Below are 24,988 nucleotides of genomic sequence, written 5' to 3'. Positions count from 1 at the left end.
TTAGGGAAATGATAAAGCAGAAAGACAATCTAAATCATTCCTAACCTATACTGCAGATACTTGTATTGGGGCTACTTGAGTTACACATCACAAGTTTTGTTGTTCAGTGGATTCAACCTACGTTTGATGACAGACAGGCTGCACCACTGGACCTTCTTCCAGCGACTGCACAACAACCATGTGTTGACTTTCTTTAGCAGCTCTGCAAGGTGGTCTGGATCAGACTTCATGATCTGGTCAAACTCAGCAAACTGATGCACGCACACAGACACAAAATAAACTATTATCCATGTAGTTTAAGGCAATTTTGTCTTCTCTAGAGTTCTGCATAACGACCTGAAACATTAATGCATAATCTCTTGACTTCTCTGTACCTTTCCAGGGCGGAAGAACACTCTGGTCAATCCAAACTTGAAGTCACTGTCATTTAGTCCCAGAGCTTTGAACAACGCCTACAGAGGAACAAATTCACATTCAGTGACGCAGCAACATTGTATATGCGTTAAGAATGTAGAGCACTTAACAGTTTATGTTAGTTAATCAGTTCCCAAATGGGTCACTGTGGCTATAGGCTTTTTTTTTAACACAACAAATTAGGCTTTATTTTAAACAGATTAGCTAATTATTTAAAGCCAATGGTACACTTTGTATGTATCCAGTGAAGGAGAAAACTATTTAATTTATGTAATCCCACCTTGCAGAAGAGTCGTGGATTCAGGCGTGTGAGCTTGTCAGGCATATACTGTTTATACATGTTGTAGAGCTCATGGAAGGGGGCTCTGGAGGGGAAGCCCCCCTGCATCAGGTCCAACACCGATACCATTCCTAATCAAGAGAAACACACAAACAAAGAAAAAAAACGGTTCTCCCTGAATTCTCCCTACAGGTATTTTTAAAATTGTTTTCAACTGCATGGCATCAGATCTTCTGCAAATAGTCAACACTTCTCTACTGTTAGGCTATTTCCCACAGGCCACTTTTAAAAAAGAACAATGAATGAACTATGAACAACTGTAGGCCCATATCAAACCTCCCATTTTCAAGTAAAATCATTGAAAAAGCTGTTTTTCAACAGCTTAAAGGGACAGTTCACCCCAAAATCAAGAGGGAGGGGGGAGAGGGAGGCACAATGCAAAGACCACGTAGAATTTTTAATTTTTTTTGGGTCATGATTTTTTGGGTCATGATTTCTGGAAAAATATGTACTGTATTTTTGATTTTGGGGTGAACTATCCCTTTAACTTCTGCATTAATTAACAGTATGCACAGACATCAAAATACATAATTTAGCATAATTTTATTTGTTTTTTTTAAAGAAACATGAAGCAAACTTCCACTTTCATCGTAGTCCATGCCCCAAGTGCAGATGCAACATTTACAAAAACATCAAAATGATTTAATATGAACAGGAAACTGTCTAAAAAGTTCTGACAGTGTACAGTGTAGTATGCCAAACAAGGACAAACTGCACTGAAATATAGTAAAATAAATAAAGTCAAATGCATTACAAGATCTTTCCAGTCACTACAGTTTAGCATAATTTTACCTTTGTGGGAAGCAGTTGGAAGAAATGTAGTATTAACATTACAGTAGGGCTACATTGGGGGAAGGTATCCTTAGTATATCCACTCATCCTAAAGATTATATATTTTGAATATAACAACTTTTTAACAATTTTATTTTCCTACAGTATATATTGTACATATTGTTTTTGGTCCTACCTGAGCACTGCAGCTGTGAGAGAATTAGAGCGCCTTCAAACTGGTGGCTGACCATCTTCAGGTTGGGTTTTACACAACGGATGAAACTTGAGCCCTACACACACAAAGATTAATCAGGAACACCTGTCTCGGCACAGTACTTCTCAGTCTGTGCCTGCCATCTTTATAACTGGCATCTGAACAACAACATATATGTAATAGTAGTGCTGTAATAAGTACACTCTAGTACATATTGTACTGTATATTGTAAAGTGTGATTTATTTCATATTGATTCCGAGCAGGAAAGCAAAACATTTTCTAGAAAATATGTAATGAAACTGACATATGACTGACATATTACTCACAGTACTGCGAAGCTTTTCCAGCAGCAGGTTCAGCTGGGTCTGTGTGTGCAAGCAGAAAAAAGGAAATGTTTAATGATTTGTTTTTAATGTTTGTGATGAAGGTAGCCCAGACAGGCATTTGAAATGAAGCAGTAGTGACACACATCCACGTCACAGGTGAGGGAAGGGAGCAACCAGAGTTAACAGTCACTCAAAGACAAAGGCAAGGCAAGGCAAATTTATTTGTATAGCACCTTTTCAAAAACAAGGCAATTCAAAGTGCTTTACATAAGACATAAAAGGCATTAAGACAAGATATAAAAGACACACAAGGCAATATAAAAAGGATTTAAAATGATTAAAACAAAGTAAAATAGTAGATTAAAATAAGCTTAAATAGAATAAAACAGATTAAACATTAGAATATAATTACAGTGCAGCTACAATACAGTGCAATATATTAATCAATAGTCCCAAATTTAACTTAATAAAAGGTAGTGGCAAACTGAAAAGTCTTAAGCCCTTTTTTAAAAGAACTGAGTGTTGGAGAAGATCTCAAGTTTTCTGGGAGTTTATTCCAGATATGTGGTGCATACAAACTTAGGCTGCTTCTCCGTGTTTAGTTTTGACTCTAGGGACAGTAAGCAGACCTGTCCCAGACTATCTGAGAGGTCTGGACGGTTAATAATGGAACCGCTGCAGCTGTCTGATCGACTTTTTAAAGAGACCTGCAAAGACAGCATTACAGCAGTCGAGCCTACTGAAGATAAAAGTTTTTCTAAATCCTGCTGAGACATAGGTCCTTTAATTCTTGATATATTCTTAAGGTGAGAGTAGGTTGATTTTGTAATTGTCTTAATGTGGCTGTTAAAATTTAGGTCTGAGTTCATGACTACACTGGCTTCTGGCCTGGTTTGTGGTCTTTAACGTTAGCGACTGAAGCTGAGCTCTGACTTTTAATCGTTCTTCTTCGGGTCAAAAGACAATAATTTCAGTTTTATTTTTGTTTAACTGGAGAACATTTTGGCGCATCCAATCACTGATTTGTTTGATGCAATCAGTGCTTATATGGAACCATAGTCACCTGGTGAGATCATTATATAAATCAGTGTGTCGTCTGCATATAATGGTAAGATATTTTGTTGTTTTCTATTATCTGAGCTGGTGGGAGCATGAAGATGTTGAACAGAAGGGGCCCCAGAATAGAGCCTTGAGGAACTACACTCACATAAAATGCCCTTGTCCTTCAAATAGGATTCAAACCAGTTTAGCACTGTGCCAGAAAGCCCCACCCAGTTTTCCAGTCTGTCTAGTAATGAAAGTGAAACTTTTCCACTGGCTGCGCTTAAGTGGATGTCATTCAAGACCTTAACAAGATCTGTGCTGTGGTGTGGACGAAATCCTGCCTGGAAAACATTAAAACGATTCTTTAGGGTCAAGAAGGTGTTAAAGGGACAGTTCACCCAAAATCAAATCCAAAACTCAGCAACTCACACCAAAAAATCTAGATGGATAAAAAGCACTACAGGTAAGAGGAAAAAAATATGTATTTTTGATTTTGGGGTGAACTATCCCTTTAAGCTGTTGAAAAACTGCTTTTTCAATGATTTTACTTGAAAATGGGAGGTTTGATATGGGCCTACAGCTGTTCATTGGTGAGGGGTGTAGATTGTTCTTTTTTAAAAGTGGCCTGTGGGAAATAGCCTGAGAGTAGAGAAGTGTTGACTATTTGCAGAAGATCTGATGCTATGCAGTTGAAAACAATTTTGAAAAAGCCTGTAGGGAGAATATCAAGGCAACAGGACGAGGATTTCAAATGTTGCACAATTTTAATCCAAGGTTATGTGGTTGATAGAATCAAATTGTGTTATGCTAATTTAATTGGTTTTAGGTTGATGCAAGGACAATACAGACGCTATACCTGATACGGAGGTACTGACAGCTTGTCTAATTTTCTGAATTTTGTAAGTGAAAAAGGAGGCAAATTCATTGCATGACTTAGTAGATAAAAGTTCAGGGGCTATTGACACAGAAGGGTTTGTCAGCCTGTCAACAGTAGCAAATAAGGCATGTGCATTATTATTGGTTTTGGCTATTATCTCAGAGAAGGAGGACTGCCTTTCTCAGTTCTTTATAGATGTCATAATGAACCTGGAGATTTATTTTTCACAACCTGTGTTCAGCTCTTTTTTTTTTTTTTTTTTTTTTTACCAGTGTGGCATTTCTTCATGGTGCTTTTTTCTTACCAGAGACCACCTTTACCTTAGTGGGAGAAATGTCATCAATAACATTAGTAATTTTAGAATTGAAATGATCTACTGTACAAGATCACTGACTGAGACCCAAGCTTGGGGCAGGTGTGGAAGAGAAAGCCTCTTCACATGCTGAGTCAGTCCATAGTTATCCAGAATACAGAACACACACAGTTCTTTAGTGCTGCTTAAGAATACAGCTTGACATGCGGAATTCAAGAGCAACATATTCAAAAGATGTCTACTTGCACTGACAAACACAATCTTACAATCAAACAAAAACAACAATGCATACAGGTCATACTGTGCACAAATGGGTGACTCATCAATAAGTGATTAAGCAATACTGCCTTAAAGATACTTGTAAAGCAGATGAATACTTCCACAAAAAAAACAACAGATTCTTACATCACATCCAGGTAAAGACTGCTCATTTTGGCAGATGTTTCCAACTGTAGAAAATGAAAACAACTAGTCCCACATTTCCTCTCCATATAACACTTTCTAGCTTTTAGTAGCTTTTTGAAACATGCACATCATCTTTGTGCTTGGTCCATGCCTGGTGCATTAGTGATGCAAGCAAAGAAGCTATATTAGTGATAAAGAAATTTCAAGTCAAAATAAGACTGGCGTTGGATTTTTTGATTGCTGTTGAAACAAAAGTTGTGTACTTCTGGCTCACTCAACACACTTCTGTGAGAAAACGTGTTTCATTCTTTCTCTCTCTTATTTCTTTTACTCCCTCTGTTTTCTAACTCCTCTCTATTATACCTCAATCTGACTTTATCCAGCTTTATCCACCAAGGAAGGCTTTCTCAGAGGAAAGAGGTGGGATACTGGAGGAAATCTAAGAGAGGGGAACCCAGAATAAGGAGGACAAAGAGGGATGGGAAGAAGAGTGAAAAGGTGAAAAGTTATAGAACAGGTCTTAGGAAAGATTAGAGATAGGAAAGTCTGAGAAGAAGCTAAAAAGATAATGGAGTACTATAAACTATTTTAGAACATTTTACGGTCAACAGTACATTTAAAACAATAAAACACATTGGCATCTACAATAACACAAAATATTGTAGCATCTAAGTGTTTAGATTCAGTGGATTCATCATTTGGTTGAAAAAATAAAATTTAATTTGCTTGCTTTTATTTGCTTTGCTTTGCTTGTTTTTATAAAGTTAGGGACTTTGTCTAACAATAAAAAATTCCACAAAAATTTAAAAACAAACTTTAACAGCTACTCTGACCTTGAACTTGTTGCCGACGCTGATGAAGCCGAGTTTGCCTGCCTTCTGTTTGGAGTCCTTGGTGGTGTTAGAGTTCTCAAACAGCTCTCGAACAAATCTGTCTTTCGATTCACACACTAAGCTCTCCAAGGACATGTGGAGGGCATCATTATTCTTTTCCACAAACCGAGTCTGTGGACATACACACATGTAAATGCATACATTTATGTAGTAGCAGAGTTTTATACAGATGTACAAAATGCAAAAACAAATGAGGATGAGCATACAACACATCACCAAAGCAACTTTTTATTTAAGCATAAGTGATGTATTGTTGTGACATTTGTATCAGGGCAACAAATTAGAAGATTAATCAACAATGAAAATAAATGGTATAATTATCATAAAATTAGTTGGAAGCTTAAAATGTGTTTAACATGTGATTGGCTTCATTGGCTATTGAGTTTTAGTTAGCTTTAACCTTAGCTAATAACTCCACTGTCTTATGTAACTGGTAACTATTTAGGACACATTATAAATAGAGGTGTTTGGTGAAAAATATTCTAATACTGGATTTTGTGAATACCACCCGGCCCCAACAGCCCTATAATTTCATAAGATCTGTGTTAAGAATTACCGTTTCATAGCAGACAGCTCCAGCAAAGTGCCGGATGATAAAGCCCTCGTCATCCCGGAGATTCCTGTGAATGGTCAACTTTGACTTCCTGGGAACCTAAGTGGGGGAGGAAGAAAGCAAATCAAATTTAATGACATTGCTAAAACACATATATATTGATTTCACTCTAATCCTATGCATCACCATCTCTACAGCAGAATCTTGTTTATCCACACCCCTATTGAATGAGGAGGGCTGCTTTGGAGAATGAAACATTTGGATCAATGAAATGCAGTGAAATACAGCAAAAAAGTATGTAATAAATACAGGCATATTCTTACAAACTCTGTACAGAGTAATTTGTATTTACTTAATATGTTTACTTGCATGGATATAAAAAGGAAATAAAACTGCACACAGTAAAGATATATTTTTTAAATGCCACATTCCTCTTATCTGGCTCAAGGGCACCAAAAATCCATTACCAACATTCAGGTAAAACTTCAGCTTCAGGATAAAAAATTAAATGTAGCAGTGAGAAGAACAATTATAAATTATCCATAAAGTGTGAACCCTGCACAGTAGAAATGTTCAACATTCAAGCACTTTAGATTAAGATTAATGTCTTTCACCCTATTAAATGTATAGAATAGTCTTTATTTGAGTAATAACTATCCCTGCAGTAGAGTGTGGCTGCAGCCAGCCACCTCTAATCTTAAGCTTGAATTGGTGTCAAGACTACAATTCTAAAAGGATTTCATGCTTGCAGAGATACAAGCAGAGTGAAGAACAATAGCGACAATGAGAGAGACAGAGGGAGGGACTGGGACTCTGCGTTATTCACAAAACTGCTGTTATAAACAGAGTAAAAATTATCACAATGAAAAAAACAATGTGCAGTTACATCGCTGCCTGCTCTCACAAAAGAACTTAGCACACAAAGGAAGAGAATAATAGCAGAATACTGGAGGGAAAGCAAAGACAGAAAGAGAGAGAGAATAAGAAACGTAGTGAATGAAGGGGTCTGCTAAGGGGTCTGACCGTCAGTCTGAAGTGGTCTTTATGCTTGCTGTGAACAGCCAGTGCAAAGTGTTGGTCGCTGGGCTGAGGAAGACGGTTCTCTTCATCCAAAATGTCCAGGACTCCCACCAGCTTTGCTTCCACTAAGTCTGGAAACAACAATTATATGTGTATCAGCAACAGTATTTTGATTCATGTCTAAGCCCAGCTCTACAACGTACAGTGAAGCATCTGCATGAAAAGTAATATCCTAATGCCTAAGATGCCACATGTTAGTTGACAAAACCTGAAGTACTTCCAAATTGATAACATTTCCAATCAGCAAGTTTCATCAAATGCTTATAGATATTTTCAACAACAAAACACATGAATCCCTACTAAGGTATTTAGGAGGTGGGAATTATAGTGGCCATTATGATAGAAGTTATAAAATCACTAAACATTCAGTTTCTGATTATGACATTTATTGGAAATGTCCACTCTTTACTGTTTCTAGATGTGAATATTCAAAGCACAAGACATGTTCATCAGGATGCTCATTTAGCCATATATTTGAATTATTCATACGGCATTCTGTGTTTGGAATATAATCTAATAGCCAAGGACCTCAGAAAAAATTTGCATAAACAAGCACCTGTGCATAAATCGTGAAGATTGATGAGTGAATTAATGGCCAGCCCAAACGGTCATTTGCAAGTCATAAATGTTATTTGCGGCTGTCAGTTAACCTCGCACCTGAATAATCACAGCCTTTGAAATACAAATCAAACTGCTTCACCTTGATATACTGACTACTTCATCCCAATAATTCGAGGATTCATTCGAGGACAGAGACAACAAAAACAAGGGGGCATTATTTCTCCAGCTTCTCATTGCACAAAAGAAGTGATAAAACCCACAAATACTCATTACGCTTGCTCCCTTCAGACACTTCCCTTCAGCTTCTTGGATAATGAGAAGTCGGTATTTTTTCCCCCCTGACAGGTGTATTTTCCCTGCTCTGACGTGTAGCCCAGAGCACAGGGAATGGCCCAAATGAATGCCATGTGGGTGAGCTGATGTTCCTCTTGAACCAGCCTCAGACAGCCACATCTCTGTCAGTCATTTTGTGTTTTGCTCAATGGGTCCTGTTTTCACTTCCAAAGATCACCCAAGGTACAGATGCATATATGATATCAATACACATACTCCTACACATGAATACCTTTAATTCTGGTTTTCTGAAACCAGCTCAAGACAGACATCTTATCAGCTTTAGAAGGAGATATGATCAAAGTCCTGCATTATGTTTTTTTACTTCTATTTTGTAGTATGCAATGCTGAGACATTTTTCAGGGAAATAGTCAACTTTTGAGAACTGGCTAAGCACACAGGGAATGAGTAAAATTTGGGGATCAACAGGGTACTAAAAGGGAAGCTGACATTCAGACTTACCTATGCAGTCCTGGTTGTCAACATAATGTACCTCATTCACTCCTAGCCCTTCTCTTTGATACAGCTCTTGCTCCTGTACAGACATGGTCAAAAATCAAAACTAAAAAACTGCATTCTGAAAATTTCCTGAAATAGAATTAGTTTACATTTTTCTGAGTGGCTTCAGAATATCAGAACCTCAAAAACTAAACAAAAAAACATCAAACCGACAACACACGATTCAGATAATGAGAAAGAGGCTTAAACCAGAATTGTTGCGCATTAATTGCAGATCTTGGAAGAGAATAATGTTAAGAGATCACAGGAGAGAAACAAGCCTCATCATGTCCCTTGAGAAATTAGCATTCTAAAGAGAGAGCACAGGAGAGACGGGAGGAACATATAAGTGTGGAAAGAGAGAAGAGAAAGACACTGAAGCTTAGTGTGCCAAACACTTCCTCCTGGCTCGTGAAAGAGTCAGTAAATTTGGCTTGTGAGTGACATGACATGGCAGGATTCCCAGGATGAAAAAGTAAACCACACCAATTCACCTTAATCCACACGCTGCTCACCCACCTCTTTCAGAATACGCTCGTTGAAGAACTGCTGCAGTTTCTCATTGCAGTAATTGATACAGAACTGCTCAAAGCTGTTGTGTTCAAAATACTCTAAGAGGAGGAAAAAACAGAAGAAGCAGAAAAAGTACATATTTCAATTCATCTTCCAAAATAAATTTTTTTGCAAAGCTTGTGTTAATTATGGCAGATGGGGGAAATTAATTCTCAAGCAAGAGCCCAGGTAATGAAGTCTGTGTATGCATTAGGTACTTATGTGAAAAAACAAGCTGCACAGACAAGTGTCTCGTTAGCAGACTGAATCTTAAACAAAACAATGAAAAAATGTGCCAATTACACAGCAGCAAAATTCAATTAAATTGAATTCAACCTGGGATGTTGTGGAAACCCATATTTTCAGTTTGTCTGTTATGTTGTCAGTGATATTGGGCTAAATCTATATATTGTATTAAGTTTAATTTAAACTTCCACATTTTATTGAACACGAACTGCATTTTATTACCAAACCCAGCGATGTCCAACACCCCGATGAAGTTGGAGGAAGTCTTGAAGGGGAAACACTGGTTTACTCGTTTGACCACATGATCAAAGAGGCGGCTGTACACTGCCTTGGCCAGGGCATCGCGGGCATTGTTTGCTTGTTCCACCTTTAGAGGCACCCTGGAGGGAAACACAAAGTGGGGCAGTGAGAGACAGTCCGAAACTGGGACATGCTAGTCTCTTATTAAACCCCTCTTTTTTTATTTTTTTTCTAATCAACCCAATTTTCATGTGGCAGCAAAAGTTTAGCTGTGTTGATGTGACACTTGTTGCCACATAGTGCCGTTCCCCTTCTGATCTCTATAGTCAAACTAGGCGATCGTTTTAAAATGAGGGTTTCTGAGCCAAAGATGTATTAAAACTAAAATATGAACTTTGAACTCTACTAGACTGTCTAATGGCGCTTTAACACAACTTATTTTTAAATTATTTAGAGGGGTTGAGTGTATGGATGAAGTGCAGTTCCACAGTGACCCAGAGTTCAACTCAGCTGTCCCAGCTGAGAAGAAGGTGAATTTAAAATGAAAAGGTCTGTCTTTTGCTATGATAGATTGTTACCCTTTTTTCTTTTGATATTCTACCTGCCCAGTCCACTTCAGAAAAAAGAAAAAACCCTCATCCATTACAAACAGGAATAGTCCACCTATGCTAAGGTGGCCTATTCAGCCAGAGAATAAGCCACCTTCATCCATTTCACTATGACATGAGTTAAATGCAGCAAGTCTTAGAAGACACATGAAATCCTTACAATTCATCTCAGTGACAGGCATTTTTACCCATTGCAATGTTTCATATGTGCACTAGTTAGAGACTCAGTCATCCCTGATACCATCACGTCCACCACCCCCTCAACTCTCAACCTCCCAGGGGTAGGGTGGATCTGTCTGGGGCTTAATGACAAAGCCAGGCCCCCTCCGCTCAACCTGCTCCCTAGACGACGGGCCTTTACTGTACTGCAGCCATGCTCGCCTGCCTCCTCAGATACAGGCTGCATTATTTATGTGGAGAAAACACTTCCAGGCCAGGCCAGCATCTGGCCCTTCTGAAATATTAATCTATCAAACCTGGCCCCATCACTCAAACACCACATCACCACCAAAGCACAGAGGAGCAGTGCCAATACTGCATGTAGAAGTAGAAGTACAGTTTACCTACGCAAAATATCCCAAACATCCCTCTAAATTTGTGTTACTGTATCCCTTTTCCATTGAAGTTTGCTGTGAGTGATTTAGCAATGGTGTTTGAGTCACAGTCCACTTACTTACCTGCAAGGAATATATAAGATCCATCATCATATGCTTTTTATAATAAGACCAAAAAATAAAAGGCTTAATTCAGTGTCAGGATTTCGTCTCATAGTCTTGCACAATAAAGACATCAGCAACAACTGCCTGGGCACTGCCCGTGTCAATAACATTCTAGTTGGTTAATCTCTGTCTAGGATTATCAGCTATTTTCAGACCTATCATAAACTTACTGCCTTCACAGAGTTCAGCTGTTAGTAAACAATAACAGTGACTTATGAAGGAACTAAGAGGATAATTTTTTCTCAACAAAAACATTTTCAAAAGAAGTTGCAAAGAGTCACAGATCTTTGGAGCTGAGTGCTTCTTACTTGATAACTGTTCCTTTGGCGCCCCCTGCTGTAGTGAGCATGACCCTGGTTGTGAGGCTGACACGCAAATCATCCTGGTCCAGACCCAGCAGATCAGCACAGTACTGTAATGTCTGGCCTGACTGATTCTTCAGGACACAACCACCTGAAACATAAAGTAAGTTTCTGAAAATGTGCAAGATAATTTCTTCCCTTTGTATCAGCCGTACTTTCTAAATACCTGCCAATGGATTTTAAGGGAAATCATTACAAACACATTTCATATCACCTTCAAAACAACAATGTGTTCACGCGATTCAAGTACTGTAAGATGAGCTGGATCCATTTTAGCACTAATTTGACTGTGTAGAGATTAGAACTCAGGGTCTTGTAGTAATACATCTACTCTTTACAAACCATCATTAAATCATCACAGAGTTTTGTAGCTGTGCCCCACAATGGAACATGAACAGTCAAGTATGGGTGGGAGAATGAAGGAATCAACAGCCTGGTACAGAGCTGCTATTCAGGTTCAGTGGGTGTAAGGTACAGTAAGGGAGAAACTTCTGAAAACTGCTCTCAAGAAAAGTTAAAGTTTACTTATTTATTTCAGAGACTTTGATTGTAGAGACAGAAAGATAAAGAATAAACTAGAAAAATCTTGGTTACCAGGGTAACAGACGTTCTCTTTATCACCGTTAAAGACTAAATGGTGGTGATATCCAAGGACAGTAGATATATTCTTCAATATTTTATATTGATCTAATACTGTAACACACATCTGTGGAATTGTATGTGCTCACATTTATTGAAAAAATTTATTTATACCCACATGTTCATTTTAATGGGCTGCATATTCCGTTCATAAAAGATTATACAATTAATGTTCTTAACCCCTGTTGCCAGGAAGGCCTTTTCAGGGAAAAATCCTAAAATATTTCTTATTTCTGGCAGCAGAAAAAATAGAAGATATTGGTGGTTTGCATGAACAGTGATAAGTGCTGTGGCTGAAAAAACAATATAACATAAGAGTGCTACACACAAAAAAGACATTACAACATGGTGACAGTCAAAGTAATCTTGCAAGATACCCTTGCAATGACAAGTTCTCAAGTAAGATCTGGCCAGTACCAAAATATTCAGATTCTCACAGATTATTCTAAAAATGTCATAAATATTTGTAATTACAGCGTCCATCTAACCTGAGGAGCTCCCTGTTTCTTCAAAGTCAATGTTGCCAAGATGAAGAACGCCAGCAACCACCCTGAACAGGTCCAGCTTCTCAGTGTCGTCCAGGCCAATCTTCTTCATGGCTACACACATTCGGTTGAAGTCACCCTGGTCATCTAGAAGAGGGTCCTTCAGAGCACCGACCTTTACATGCTACAAAACACGAGTGGGTCAGAAAAAGTAGAGATCAAAAGAGAAACAGACAACGTGTGAGAATTCAATTCAAATCATGATTTACTCAAACAAGATGCAATTCCCAAATGGCAAACTATGTTCTATATTTTAGTAATTTCATTAAATTGTCTTTTTATATTGAGTAAATCTGACTCTAAATTGAATTGAAGGGTATCCAACAGCCCACATTAAACTATAAAAGCCACATGTTTGACGTGGACTTTGCACTTTTAACAAACCAAAATATTTTACATGAATGTGTTGAAAGAGCCACCACCAACAGCACACAGCAAGCACACCATCCTATGAACTACTGTAAGGCTGCTCTGCTACAGTAGCCTTGTCTCCAAATGTCTTGACAAATACTGTATTTATACAATTAAAGAAAAAAAGAGCCAATGTAATATTTAGCAATATCTCAGGGATGATGAAAGCAGAAAAAACAGACATGCAGTGTGAAATGTCACTGGAGACAGAGCACTTCAAGATTCATTAGGAGTCAAGATTGAAGATTAATCATACAGTAATAATTAACAAGGTCTGCACAATTATCACTAAATGATTATACTATAAGATAAGATACCGTTCACAATTCTTGTATTAATTAGAACTAAATGCTTTATTTGTACCTTTTTCATGTTTTATTTACGTGTTGACCATTTTCAAAAACAGTGAGCCTTCAAAATAAAATGTCAATCTTTAACAAATATCAGTTGTAAACTATGGAAAATATACAATAATTGTGCAGCCCTGCACTGTATGAACGAAAAAAGCTGAATAAGCAAACATCCTTTGTATTTTTCTAAGCACCACCCAGCCCCAACAAAACCTGGAAGACACATGCAGACAAAGAGGAAACATGCACTCTTATTTCCTGTTTGCACTACAAACAGCAGCACATAAAACCTGAGAGTCTCAGTGTTTACTTCAGGAAATATACAGGATAAAGAGCAGGGAGCACAAAGTTCTGATAAGAAAGGAAACATCACCTTATGGTCCTATATAACACAGACCCGTGGAAGGACAGACAGATGTACAATGACATTAGCAACATGTTAATAACACACAAGGTACTTACAACCACACAGTAACCACACTTCCATCATTAAGTTACTGCTCTTGATATTGTAAGCACATAGCAAGCATGTTAAATACAGACCTTTCAAATTTTATCTATAATTGACATCTATAAAAAAGACCTTTATTTCATTGAAATTCTAGTCTAAAATAATGTCTCTTACAAATATAAAAAGGGGAACGGAAGACGAGAACACATTTTAATCTGCACTGATCCAATATTTCAAGAGGAAAATACAAATTACATGTACATAGAGCAGTTAAAAGCTGGACTGGTATGGTGACAATGAAACTGAAGCCCAGCTAATCTAACACCAGCTGCTCTGAACTTCTATAAATCTATCAGTATGATTACAATATTTCAGTGTTAAAGCATATATACATAAATAAACCCATTATAAGTAAATTAATAGAGAACTGAAAACACCTCCTTTGTTTACCACCATCTCACGTGACTTTCCTGAAACTTTGATTAGCATAAAAGATATTCTATCTTAGCAAACAAGAAGTGAAATGAACATGTATAATTAGTCCCTGAGAGAGCAACATGTTACAATTATTCTTCTAATTGTTTCATTATATTAATTACACATCTCTTGCATGCTTTGCAGCGCAACTCAACAAGGCACTGGTTCTTTTCATGGCATACATAATTCATCAAATACACAGACCTGAACTAATTTCGTGGCATGAAATATTCTTATTGACCAGTTTCCTGCATTTCATTTCACATTTGCAGCTGATTTCCTTGAATACGGTCTGGGATTAGCTTTCAGTCGAGTGCTTACTCATCATTATTGAGAAAAGAATAATGTACATCTATCTGAATGATTTATTGTACAGGAAAGAATCCAAAAGTGTTGCATTACAATACATTCTTTGCTTTGCTCCTTGACATAAAATATGTTGCCATACAGTAGGCAAGTGTAACACAAGTGTCCAAAACAATCATGTAATTAATCCAGAACTGAACGTGACATTACCTCAGGACTCTTGCGGTTCTGCATGATTTGTTTATCAGAGTCCTTACTGGCAAAGTATCTGGTGCATCCTCGGTTCAGGTACTGCAACAGGGAAAAGATCAGCTTAAAAACATTTAAACAGAATTAGTATTTTGATAAATTAAATATAGACACAGAATAAATGCATTTCACTTGTGGTGGCAAACCTACTGGGGATATTTGTATTGATTTTCATCATCTAAAAGATTTACTTTGCTGTCTTCCAATATTTCTCCACAGCTGACTAGTAGTGAATCACATAAAGTAATTCCCTCTGTTGATGTGGGTGTCACCTCAGGGATGTAATATAATGACACTATGATAAACATCTAAAGGAACAGCTTGCACTGGTTGTTGTTCCTTTAAACGTTGTTTTGTAGAGCACGTAGAAGAAAATAAAGGCTGGGGTAAACTCCTTTATGCTCTCTGACTTTGCCCCTGCTGAGTAGAAAACTGCATTCAAAAGGGAAAAGAATTAAATTGTGAAATATTTTGTTACTGAGGGGATTTTCATTTCACTTGGGAGGACCTCTTGACATCTAGTGGGCTTCCATAGAAATGCCAACCAATGTCTACTCCAAATTACTAAAAAACAAAACAAAGCGAAAGTCCATTTAATTACATAAAAAACAGCTTTCAAAATACTGATCTCTTACAAAAACCACAACTCCTCAGTTTAATTTCACTTTGGGATGGCACAATTAATATTATCTTAATTCTATCTTGTACAGTAAAATATGTGTTCTTTCTGAGAAATTATGACACTGTTGACCATGGTGTCTGTCCAAGCCCACTGACCCTGAAGCTGTCCGGAGAATCCAGGTGCAGTTTCTTCTTTATGTCCTCGGATGCCCCGGCACACAGCCTGTAGAAGATGTGGTAGTTCCTCTCGTCATTACTTTGCATGCAAATCCTCGACTTCTCTAGCAAATAATGGGAGACAAATCCCCCCACAACTGCACTCTGGTGACACAAGAGAAGAGTCAGGTCTTAAAATCAGATTTTAAAATTCATGGCCCACACACAGCAAATTATAGACCAACCTAAAACATAATCAGTGATCATCTATTACCTTCTCATTGAAGTGGATTTCCACAAACTTCCCAAAGCGACTACTGTTATTATTCCGCACTGTTTTTGCATTTCCAAAGGCCTCGAGGAGGGGATTTGCTGGGTTTTGAAATGGAAAAAACAGAATCAGGACCACACTGCCCCCATACAGTACAAACAGTATCGATAGTTACTAGTAGTTGTAGTTTATTTTTTTTGGTTTGTTATTGTATTACCTTCTACAATTCTCTCGTCTATATCTTGACCACTTCCATATGTTGTGGTGAGATATCTACAGGATGGGGATGAAATTCGGATGACATCAACAATGATGAATATGTATCGTAAATCACCAGAAGTTAAAACAGTTTAAAAAACAGACACTCACACTAAAACCCAATCCACAGTTTACAGATTACTACAATAGCTTTCCCTTGCAAAGCAGCTACGACTGCTAGACATACAGCTGCAGTAACAGTAATGAAGTACTTATTGCCTTTTTGACCAATTCTCTCCCATGAATGTTCCCCTCATTTCTGTATTGTTTGGAGTGGCCCTCTAAAAACAGAGCTCTGACAGGTAGTTGAAAAAATAACATTAACAATAACGCTATGGAATGGGACGCCACTTGCAACTTGCATAAAAGCCGACAGCAAGAATGTGGAAGGCCATGGCTAGTTTAATTGGCAGTTGCACCCAGTTTAATGTTGTATTACCACCTCTACTGTACATCTATTTACCATGAGATTTTTGCTAAGTATTATCAGTAACGCTTGGTGCAGTAAAAGTATATATATATATATATATATATATATATATATATATATATATATATATATATATATATATATATATATATATATATATATATATATATATATATATATATATATATATATATATATATATATATATATATATATATATATATATATATATATATATATATATATATATATATATATATATATATATATATATATATATATATATATATATATATATATATATATATATATATATATATATATATATATATATATATATATATATATATATATATATATATATATATATATATATATATATATATATATATATATATATATATATATATATATATATATATATATATATATATATATATATATATATATATATATATATATATATATACATATATATATATATATATATACATATATATATATATATATATATATATATATATATATATATATATATATATATATATATATATATATATATATATATATACATATATATATATATATATATATATACACATATATATATATATATATATATATATATATATATATATATATATATATATATATATATATATATATATATATATATATATATATATATATATATATATATATATATATATATATATATATATATATATATATATATATATATAGAGAGAGAGAGAGAGAGAGAGAGAGAGAGAGAGAGAGAGAAAGAGAGGGGAACTTTGATTTGCAACACCACTTTGTATCCTGTGAACACACAATCAGAAGGGAGAGGACCAAAGGTGAGTGTGGAGGGAAGATGAAGATGGGATGCAGGATGAATCGTGGGCTCATACCTGAGAACAAACTTGGTGTTTTCAGTCTTTCCAGCACCAGATTCACCAGAAACTATGATGGACTGGCTCATCTTGAGAACCTTCATGTCCCTGTATGCTTTGTCGGCTAAAAAAAAAATATCAAGGATCAAATAATGCAATATTTCAAAGTGTAGCTGTTAAGTTGTCTTACAGAATAAGAAGTGTTAAGGGGATTGCTTCTAAAAGATGACACTGAAAATGACTGGACATTTCAAATAAACTGTACATTGTCTTAATTGTATTGTATTCTGTTATGTTTGACTTCACATATTTCTTGTACTGTATTATTTCCAACTCCGAACAAATTAATTTAACAAAGTTAAATTTGAATTGGAACACCTGGCACTGAAATAATATATGATGTAAAGATGCATTCCCCTTAAACAAAAAAAATTTTTTCCATTCAATTCAATAAATATGAATGAGGGTTAACACAATAGCCTCTTTAGAAAGTACCATTACAGTATCAGTTTAAAAAGCAACTTGTTTCAAATACAACTCTGTTTTTTTAAGTAATATCAGTTGAGCTTGTATTTATGTTAGCCCCTTACTTAGCAGTGAATAGAAAGTGTGAGCTCTCACCTATAGCATAGACGTGAGGTGGCAGAGTTCCCAGTGACTTCCCCTGGTACGACTTGATGGAGTCAGGGCCATACAGTTTGGGGATGTCATAGTAAGGATTCACAGCTATCAAGATATTGGCCACATAAGTCTGTAAGAGATATAAATACATGTATGATTAGAGTCAATGTATTTAGAGAAAGTTAATAAATAGCAAAAATACATATAAATTATTGAATAATGAGACAACAGAGGCAAAAACGAGCCGAGTAAAGGCTGCTGAGACACACCTTAACTTGTTTCCCTGTCTTGCTTTTCCCATCTACCAGCTGTCCCTCATTTCCTAAGTGAGTGACTGGGATCAGGATTGGGTTTGCCAGTCTGACTTTGTGAACCTTTTCAAGCTTCCCTTCCCTCTTTACCACCTGGTACTTTTCCCCCAGGGAAACAAAGATAGGGATCCTCTCTTCATATATCCCTCAACCTGTTACTGTATCGCCTATGATGCAACTGGATAGCAGTGACTTTAAGCCATTGCAAGAGCACATATATAAAGGATTTATACTTTCGCTAATGCAGGCTAGTATAGGAGGAGATGAAGACATACATAGATGTGGTCTTTATTGTACCGCACTCTGACATTGTTGAGAAGAGTGGCTTCATTCAAGTACATAAGGGAACCTGAAATCAAGGAGGAAAAAACAAACAAGAAAAATACAATGAAATTATTTCTTGGAAAATAGACCTTGTTAAGAATAACATTAAAAAAAAATGTATGTAAAAATTGTTGACTTACAGTTGTCATCTACATGTTTGTTGACATCATCCTCTGCTGGGAAGACTTGGCTGATCAGAGCAAGAAAGGTCTGTAACACAAACAGTTTTCCTTATTGTAACATCCACATGATGTCATTTCCAGAATAGCTAGACATGCTACAAGTGGCACTGTCTCTACTCATCCTTTCCAACTTTATGTACAAGATTATTCATTGTTTACTTCTTGTTCTTTGAAAAGCCTATGACACAAAAAAAATGTTTGTTAGCATCCAAAAAAGAGTGACATATTAGATGTCATAAAAAGCTAAGCAAGCATGCACAAACATGAATCATTCATCATGCTTAAAGATCACAGTAATGATGTTTGGTGCGACATGTTCCCAGGCTAAATTAGTTACTGATATTCTCACTCTATTGTTTAAGAGTCTGAGTTAATGGAAATAAACTCAATGGAACAAGCCAGCTGTGAGAGAAACAAGGGGAGACATGGCAGGGTAATGAATAATTTGGTGGGAGAGCAACCGGATCTGAACACCTGAGTGAGTGAGTGAGTGAGTGTACGTGGTGCATGTGTGTGGTAGAGACGAGAGGGCGTTGGTGCTCTGTGCTGATCTTGTAGGAACCAATCAAGTCAATCAGACCAAGTGACATTATCAAAACCGAACAATGTCTGGTTATTCCCTACAGTATATATCAATATAATAAACATCTATTGCTCTCTTTACATTTTCATTACACTCCCTATATCAATACCACTCCCTGTGTGTGTGTGTGTGTGTGTGTGTGTGTGTGTGTGTGTGTGTGTGTGACCCAGTCTGTGCTATTATGCATGGTTTATTATCTCAAACAGGCTGTAAGCATAAACAGAGTCTGCTTTGTGTGCCTGCTCCAGTACCCTGGCTCAGTCTGGACATGCCCATCCACAATAATAACCATGTGAGAAATGTCTAACCAATAAAATTGACAAAGAATACGAGGCAGCCAGGCTGCGGGTCGTGTACTGAGCTAAGGCACTAATGAGCTCCACACGGTAGTAAAAAAAAAAAAAACACTCAATGGGCCTTTTATTCCCTCACTGAATGGGACAGAGTTTATGCCTTGCAATAAGACATGAACTGATCATGTGAAGTTCACAGCTATTTCAAATGAGATTCACTTTAAATCTTTTCCAGCTCAGGGTAGTACAACTTTAAATATTTATCTTCATGAGTCATTTAGTGTGTTGCAGAGTCTTAATATCATGCAATTGCCTGGGTAAGATAACTGCTCATTTCCAATGCAACTTTGATTCAGCACGTCTCTTGTAACTGGTGACATTGTGAGATGAGAATGAAGTACAGTATCAATTATAAAAACTTCACAATATTTTTACAAAATAATTTTAAAAAGTGAGACTGTATTGCAATGCAAACACAAGGTTTTCTGACTACATTGGTAGATTCTAACATTTTAATAAGAGCAGATATTTTTGAAGTGCAAGGAATTCAACGACATGAACATGACTTTTTACCAGAAAAACATAAAGCTATTCTGCATAAAATATCTAGATAAACGTAAATCTATCAAACTTATTAATAAACTAATAACATATAAAACACAGGGGTAACTCTTAACATTACTCATGATTGCATTCAGTTTAGCTGTACCAGTACTTGGTATTGTGCATGCTGACTCACTGGAATTGCTTACTCAAACACCTAAATAGGCCTTTTTCATTTGGACATGTCACAAAAGGGAAAAGCACAAGTGTAAATAATAAAATTAATGATGGCTGAATTCCATTTAGCTCAGAGGTCTGCTTGCTAGGAACACGTGACGGCTCAGGTGTAACAGGTGGCCTTTACCTTCTAATGAGCAGCTCTCCCTCTAGGCAACACTATCAGCACACCTGCTGCTGCTCTCTTTATTTATTCATGTCTCTGTACATGTGGTCTCTCATGTTTCTCACATTTTACATATTGTTGTGCGAACGCCTTTCTACCTGAAATTGCACTTTAGACAGATTGCGACAAAATTATAGAAAATATATGTTTTCATTTCTTACACACTGCATTGTAATCTGCATGGAAGTCTTGTACATGAATTATAAATGTATGTATTTGTGTATGTTATGAGCACCATCCTGGGATTAAGGCAAACAATGTCCCATTTATGTGACCCACTCAAAGAATGTGCGATTCTCACATCAAGTCGCAGAGCCACATGAAAGAAAAACAAGCATCAGCTCCTCACCCATTTTCTCAGTTGACCTTACTTGCCTTGAAAGTCAGTGTGTGTGTATGTGCATGTGTGTTTGTGTGTGATGACCCACCCTGCCCTTCTGGTTCAGTGGTTCTATGGTGAGCGTGTCAGCTCCTATGTCAACGATCATGCCCAGCTGGAACCCGTCGGTAGGGTGGGGCGCCCACACTGGCTTCCCATCCTCCATGGCTTACCTCCAGTCAGCACGACCACACAACTGGGAGAGGGGGAGAGACAGAAAGGGGAAGAACGGCAACATGAATACAGGAAAGCACATATGTGGCTTAAAATAGAAATGCAAAGTAAAGTACACATTTTTACTGAAGTACAAACAAACTGAATTTGCTTCTAAGCTGGTCGCTCCCCAAAGCTTGTATTGCTACACAATATGTATTTCCCCTTTTCTTCACAGTTGACAAACAAAAGTTGAACTCAGAAAACATTAATCCCTTGTGAGGGTAATTTCTGTGTCACTGATCTGTTTTTTTGTGTTGAGCACCTGATCCCGATTCACATGGCAACACTTTCATCCCTTTGTATCGTCACAGTCTTAACTAAACCCTAAAAATGAATGAAAATCCTTTTAACACATTAATATTTTGTCTGTAAACATTATCTTTTCCTTGACATGGAGACTAGTATCAAAGAAGCTAGGTATGACAGATAGAACCTGAAGTGAAATCACACAAAAACATTTTTATTGTCAAACTGATCTACAGTGGCATTCGTTTGCATGATGTGACTGAGACCTGACCCACTGCTGCTGATGTCTGCTTCGCTTTCCATTAACCTGTTATTCCTCCTACTGATCTTGTAAGAGAGGATTTTCCACTGGAACACGACTGGGGTTGTCTCCTGAGAGATTCTTGCAATCTCTAGTGAGGACAACACTGCCCCAAGTGACCTGACATACACTGTCGGTGTATGATTAAACTGTGCAGTGTCCATGCTAAAGCAGCTATTCCTGAGACAATGCTATTAAACTATGTAATTTTGGGGTGTACTCTGTGCTCACAATGGCCACTGGTAAAGTAACAATCTTTTGTATTTGATTTGTATAGTGGTCTCTGCATATAGACTGTTATGCAACTAAATCCCAACTATACAGTTTTTAAGTGTTGAATGTAGGTATTCTTAATTATCAACCATGTGGGCATATTTTGGAAGTCTAACTAAGACAAGAACATATTGCTGACTGGCTCTCTTAAGCACTGTTGTTTTTACCAAAAGCACAGCTTTATACATTCAACTGTATATTCAAATTATAAAAGACTTTGTTCTGTAATTGACAGCAGTAGTTGGACCCCGGCAGATGCAGAGTACAACCAAGTAGATAATTTCTGCCTAAATCTTGTGTTGACAATCTCAGAACATCTTCAGTCAAATGTGAAAGCTGCGTGTCATTAACAGTTCTTGACAGTTAATTATACAACCTGAGAGTTCTTCAAAGCAAAAGTGCTGACGTTTTGCTTGAGTATCCTATTAACTTCAGGGATTGGGGTCAATTGTCAGAGAGGATAGGTGCTGGAAACTGCTGATGCAGCCTTTAACAAGGACTCAAAAGTTCAACAGGTACATTACTCAGCATAATGGTGGATCCACCCTGGGGAGAGAATGGATATGGTAACCTGTACTGACCATCTCAATTGCTTTTCTGTTTTTCTTTTGAACCTAGATGAGGCAAGACAACAATGATGTTGCATTACTCAACATTTTCTGTTAGATAATATTTATGATATTGATCGTGATATTACTTCTACAGCTCAGTTGACAAGAAACTGGAAGATATTTGATTTCTTTGTGTTACATAAAAATTTCTTTGCAAAACCAGTCAACCATTTCGTTCTTACTAAATAAAAGATAGAGCCTTGCATGTTTGTGCTTACAGTAACAAGGTGACAGCAGACAGACTTCTATTGCTTCGTTATCAAGCACGTCATGTCTGATCAATACACCTACCGTGCATCTGGCTTTTGTCAATACACTACAACAATTTCCAGTCAGTCACTCACTTTTAGGACTTTGTAATCTTAGGCTCAAATGTTAAATGTTTCTTCCACTTTGCTTCCACTGAAAGTGAATGTAAGATAAGACAAATAGCATGCTGTTATCTCAATTTATTGTTATATGGCCCATCTATTATTAGAGTAATAATCTTTGTTTACAATAGATGTCTTTGCACAGTGTAGGGCAACAGCCAAGCAAGAGGATGATTTCACACGTCAAAGGATCGACCCACCATCAAGACCAAAATAGCACAAAAAACTCAAACAATTCACTGAGAGGCAGACTTCATGGCCGCTTAGAAATGCAATCTGTCAGATCCATACTAGCAAAATTGGATTCAATAAGATACTAGAAGCTGAAACTTGGTTGTAGAAAGAAGAGCCAATGAATTGTCTTCACACTGACAGGATGCATACTACAGTCACTAAAGGCCAATACACAAATCTGATTCTACAACATTCACTAGAGCTGGCTGCAACAAGTGCAAAAGCCCTATGTGCAACTTTCAGAAACTTACGACTGTGTGTACACTACATGGATGCCAAATGCAAATTTGCAGTGGTGATCATTTGATTATCAAACATTAAAACTGTAGGGTTGTTAATGGTGAAATAACACAGCATACTCCTGTATTCAAACCACATTCAAACATAACTGGGAAATACATCAGAAGGAAGGAGGAAGAGATTACTTTCCCAGTCTGTTATCTTCAACCTTCAAGTGCGAGATCAAGGCTGGGGGTTTCTCAAGACTGTCTGTGTCAGATGACTGATAACCATAAAGCTTTCCCACAGTCCCTACTTCAGTCTAAGTTTAATTACAGTATGTCCACACAGAATACACAAATAGAAGACCACCAAAATCCTACATAACTACACACATTTTGCTTTAATGGAAATATTCCATATACTGCACAATGAAGACAAAATTCATGCTTATCTGGCATACACTAAGAGCAGTCTATCCAAGTCTGCTGCAAACTCAATTCCACACACAACACATCTGTCTGTTCAATGTACTGAGAGCTTTGGGATTCTCATGCTACTTTCAAAGCAAACCTCCAAACAATCTGGTATATCACTTAGGGAGGTGGCCTTCAGCCTAAACGTCTACATCACAAAGCAAAGGCATCCCTGACTCCTCTCAGCAAAACAGAGACCAGTCCTTCATGAGTAACTTTGACTCTGCAGCCCTAAATCCTCTTAGTGTTTGACCCTAATCCAGGCAGGGAGGTGAGACGGTTCAAGTGAGATCTAAGCCTAACAAAATAAAAGTAATGATCAGTTGCGAGACAATGCAAATCAGAAGGGTGTCACAAGTCCCATGAAACACAGAGACACATACAGTACAGAGAGAAGGAAACATAAACATACACACACATGAATGGAGACTGGCTCAGAGTTAAAGCAGGACACACAAACACGCCTCTTGTTTCCTGCCTCTTGTTTCCTGTTCTCTACCAGGCAAAAGGGGACATGGAAAATGCATTGGATATCGACAACGGGAGGAAGAGAGATGTACAGACAGGTCACACTGTCCCATGCATATCTTTAAAAAACATGGTCAGACAAGATTGGGGTTGACTTGGCTGAGGGGTGGCAACATGTCAGAAAAAGAAGAATTAAGCACACAGAGGATATTAGACAGTCAAATGAAAAAATAAAAGAAATATGCCAAATGTAACCATGTTTATCAGGCTATCAAGTATCAGGGATACTATGAATAAAAGACAGCAAAAGTAGTATCTATTAACACAAACCAGTAATATCTGTGATGTCATGCAGGTGAAAAGGGTAGTATATTTTACTGTCTTACTGTGATTTTTCGAGTCAGTTCAAGACAACCTCATAACTGAATGAATTTAAACACATCAAGACCGTCTGTATAAGAGACTAACGGTACTAAGCCCCTTGAACTGTAAATAATCCATTATGACTACTGTAGGAGCAAAGTACC

At 37.1% G+C, this 24,988-nt stretch overlaps 1 protein-coding gene across 1 annotated transcript in view; it reads right to left on the bottom strand.

Moving 5' to 3' along the window:
* Positions 1-24,988, bottom strand: part of myo6b (myosin VIb) — a 42,253-nt gene that overhangs the window by 16,883 nt on the left and 382 nt on the right. Inside the window, exons 2-23 of the mRNA XM_044166559.1 lie at positions 21,096-21,242; positions 18,804-18,873; positions 18,615-18,688; positions 18,029-18,158; positions 17,426-17,531; positions 16,044-16,099; positions 15,830-15,927; positions 15,556-15,720; positions 14,740-14,820; positions 12,478-12,658; positions 11,297-11,441; positions 9,644-9,801; positions 9,143-9,234; positions 8,588-8,660; positions 7,175-7,302; positions 6,155-6,250; positions 5,539-5,709; positions 2,067-2,105; positions 1,722-1,815; positions 695-825; positions 375-452; positions 122-251 (exon numbers count right to left, since the gene is read on the bottom strand). Coding sequence (XP_044022494.1) covers positions 122-251; positions 375-452; positions 695-825; positions 1,722-1,815; positions 2,067-2,105; positions 5,539-5,709; positions 6,155-6,250; positions 7,175-7,302; positions 8,588-8,660; positions 9,143-9,234; positions 9,644-9,801; positions 11,297-11,441; positions 12,478-12,658; positions 14,740-14,820; positions 15,556-15,720; positions 15,830-15,927; positions 16,044-16,099; positions 17,426-17,531; positions 18,029-18,158; positions 18,615-18,688; positions 18,804-18,873; positions 21,096-21,212 — 2,413 coding nt within the window. The 5' untranslated portion in view covers positions 21,213-21,242. The remainder of the gene's footprint in view (positions 1-121; positions 252-374; positions 453-694; positions 826-1,721; positions 1,816-2,066; positions 2,106-5,538; positions 5,710-6,154; positions 6,251-7,174; positions 7,303-8,587; positions 8,661-9,142; positions 9,235-9,643; positions 9,802-11,296; positions 11,442-12,477; positions 12,659-14,739; positions 14,821-15,555; positions 15,721-15,829; positions 15,928-16,043; positions 16,100-17,425; positions 17,532-18,028; positions 18,159-18,614; positions 18,689-18,803; positions 18,874-21,095; positions 21,243-24,988) is intronic.

The sequence above is a fragment of the Siniperca chuatsi genome, linkage group LG15 (assembly GCF_020085105.1).
Source record: "Siniperca chuatsi isolate FFG_IHB_CAS linkage group LG15, ASM2008510v1, whole genome shotgun sequence".
NCBI classification, from domain to species: Eukaryota; Metazoa; Chordata; class Actinopteri; order Centrarchiformes; family Sinipercidae; genus Siniperca; species Siniperca chuatsi.
This window is presented reverse-complemented; position numbering and strand designations above follow the sequence as displayed.